The following is a 2,500-nucleotide window of genomic DNA, read 5'->3' as shown; positions in this document are numbered from 1 at the left end:
TTTGACGATTTTTTCTTACCATCGATATCATTATCATTATCGCTGGTGGATGAGGTTAGTTTCGATATGCTGAAATCCGTGTGACGCTTTACTTTTGCCCTCTGTTGATTAGGATGGTTCGATACGATGTTATTATCATATCGATATGTTGTGAAAAGGTCCGAAGGGAGATCGGTTTTGGAATGCTTTCGCTTCAGTATTGTGGAATGTGTATCAGGAATATGATTATTGTTATTATTTACATTATTATAAACTTTGTTGATCAACCTGACCTTGTTCTTGACTTGATATTCATCCGGACTCGGACTTTGACATACTCGTTTTGCATATTGTTTGATATTACTATCGATGTACGAATCCAAGAAAGGGGTATTAGCGCTACTTTGATTTCCCTGGTACGAGTCGTTATAACTGTAATGACGATGGTGTTGAGGATGTCGGCTGCTGCTAATGCTGACGTCATCAATGCTGTCGTCACATTTACTCCCGTCTGTGACGTCACTGGAATCAGTGGCTGTGGGAATGAATGTGAGAATAATAATTCGATTTTATAAATATTGAAAAGATATTACAGTGTCTATTGGATAACAAGAGCGTGACGTCACATCTCAGTCTGTTTTCGGTTCTAAATTCAGTTTGATATAATTTCATTTTTCATAGTGGCAAGAACATCTCATAACATTATGCAATCTCCATTTTTAAAAATGTCATAACACGACCTGCTTTAGAGCAGACCTGCCAAGTACTAGGAAAAATTCATAGAAATACGAATTTTTGGCTCCAGCTACAGAACAACATTCACTTCTTGGACTCAATAAATCTTGTAGAAAAGTAAAGATTAGCAGTTCCAAAGAACCTATATTCAGGACTTTGGAGCATTTTTGGATCGTGCTGAAGGCAAATTATTTATTTCTAAAGCTATATATAGTGATTGAAATTTCAAGTTGGGCGCTCTGTTAGAGGGACTCTCTACTCTGGAGATACCTTTGAGCTCCTCATTGAGATTATTTATGAGACCGGGGTAGTGATAACACTAACTTTCATTGCTGAAATCAAGATGAGAACCGCAAATGTGGAAGAAAGAGGGTGACATCACGACTTTTAAAAATTCTATTTATTGTATTTTTAAAAGCTGAAGCGTTAAAAGTATAGTATCAATTGCTTGCTATCCTTTGGGTAGGAAACTGGTCCGATGCAAAGTGCTTTCTATCAGACCAAAAAAGATGAACACAACTGGGTGGACAGGGGTGTCCAAAATGAAGAAAAATCATCTTAACTACACCTGAGATTGATCTAATCCGACTTGTACATATAGGCAGGTCTGACATCCGAAGCCAATTATGGGCCTATTTTAACATTGTTGTAATGGACAATAATTTGCGTAATTTTTTGAGTTTTCCATTACAACAATGAGCCCATAATGATATTTGGGTTATCAGACCTGCAAACAAGTGCACGTTGATCTGATACCTTTGCTTATAATATTATATTATGGTGAATACTCCGAAAACTGACCGAACAATCGGACTGATTTACTTTGTATTTTGTCAGTGGTAAGATGGGTGACAATGAAATCCAATTCTGACTCTGACTCTGACACATTATGCCTATCCTTTGGTAAAGCACCGACCTAAATAATATGAGGACATTCTCCCAAAGACTCGGGTTATTATTAATTAACCCTCTCCTTACCAGCCACACTGTCCTCAACAGAGACCTAAAACAGCTTCAAAATAACAAATAATTAAAATCAAAGGAAGGCCTTATGAAATTAGCATCCACAGCAAAAGACCGTGCATTGTGGAAGGAAATGACACAGATGATTAGAGAGAGAGAGAGAGAGAGGAAGCTGAGGCGTCCCGATCTGATGATTAGGAATCCAAGTTACCAACCATGGGAAAATCGTCATATTCGTTACGATGCAACTGACGATTTTCTCATTCTGATTTCTCTTGTACATCACGGAATTTAAAGAAATGCTTTGATTACAGCTATAAATACTAAAAACACTGTGTTGAAGACATCATTTAGCTGAACAACATTCTGTATAGAATGCACTTGTTACTTTTTAGTATGAGTAAGAAAAGTCTATTTTTTTCGTTGGATGGGAGTGAATTTTTGTGGGAAATTCTAAAAATAGCTGGTAAGGAGAGAGTTCAATGAATTGAGCTTTTGTTTTTAATAGAGCAATATCAACTAAACGTACTCAAATGGCTTTACAATGGGTACATAGTCAACGTGGAGAACGAGACGGAGGCAACGACGAAAATAAAAACACCACCAAAAAAAAACAAACAAAAAAAAATGAGAGAGAAAAAAAAAAGAAAAAAAAAGAAACCAAACAAAAACAAAAAACAAAACAAAAAAAAAACAAATAGTAAACGACCTTTTGGCACAGCATCAATCAATTATCTATTCATTTCATTTGAATACTCACAGTCGTGTGTCTTGTAGTGTGTTTTCAGGTTACATAACAATGCAAACTTCTTGCCACATTTGG

The 2,500-nt window shown here is 36.2% G+C and overlaps 2 protein-coding genes across 3 annotated transcripts in view; both read right to left on the bottom strand.

Annotated features, from left to right (window-relative positions):
* LOC144959970 (uncharacterized) overlaps nt 1-976 on the bottom strand; it is a 49,068-nt gene extending 48,092 nt beyond the window's left edge. For both annotated transcript variants that reach the window (XM_078892851.1, XM_078892852.1), the window contains exon 1: nt 965-976. The gene's annotated coding sequence lies outside the window, so the exon portion shown is untranslated. The remainder of the gene's footprint in view (nt 1-964) is intronic.
* LOC144959969 (uncharacterized) overlaps nt 1-2,500 on the bottom strand; it is a 17,010-nt gene that overhangs the window by 914 nt on the left and 13,596 nt on the right. The window contains exons 8-9 of the mRNA XM_078892850.1: nt 2,438-2,500; nt 1-514 (exon numbers count right to left, since the gene is read on the bottom strand). The exon at nt 1-514 is cut by the window's left edge and continues 914 nt beyond it; the exon at nt 2,438-2,500 is cut by the window's right edge and continues 21 nt beyond it. Coding sequence (XP_078748976.1) covers nt 1-514; nt 2,438-2,500 — 577 coding nt within the window. The remainder of the gene's footprint in view (nt 515-2,437) is intronic.

Source organism: Berghia stephanieae, chromosome 14, assembly GCF_034508935.2.
Source record: "Berghia stephanieae isolate SIO BIC M18660-M18661 chromosome 14, UCSD_Bste_1.3, whole genome shotgun sequence".
Lineage (NCBI taxonomy): Eukaryota > Metazoa > Mollusca > Gastropoda > Nudibranchia > Aeolidiidae > Berghia > Berghia stephanieae.
Note: the sequence above shows the minus strand (reverse complement) of the source record. Positions and strands in the feature narration are given on the sequence as shown.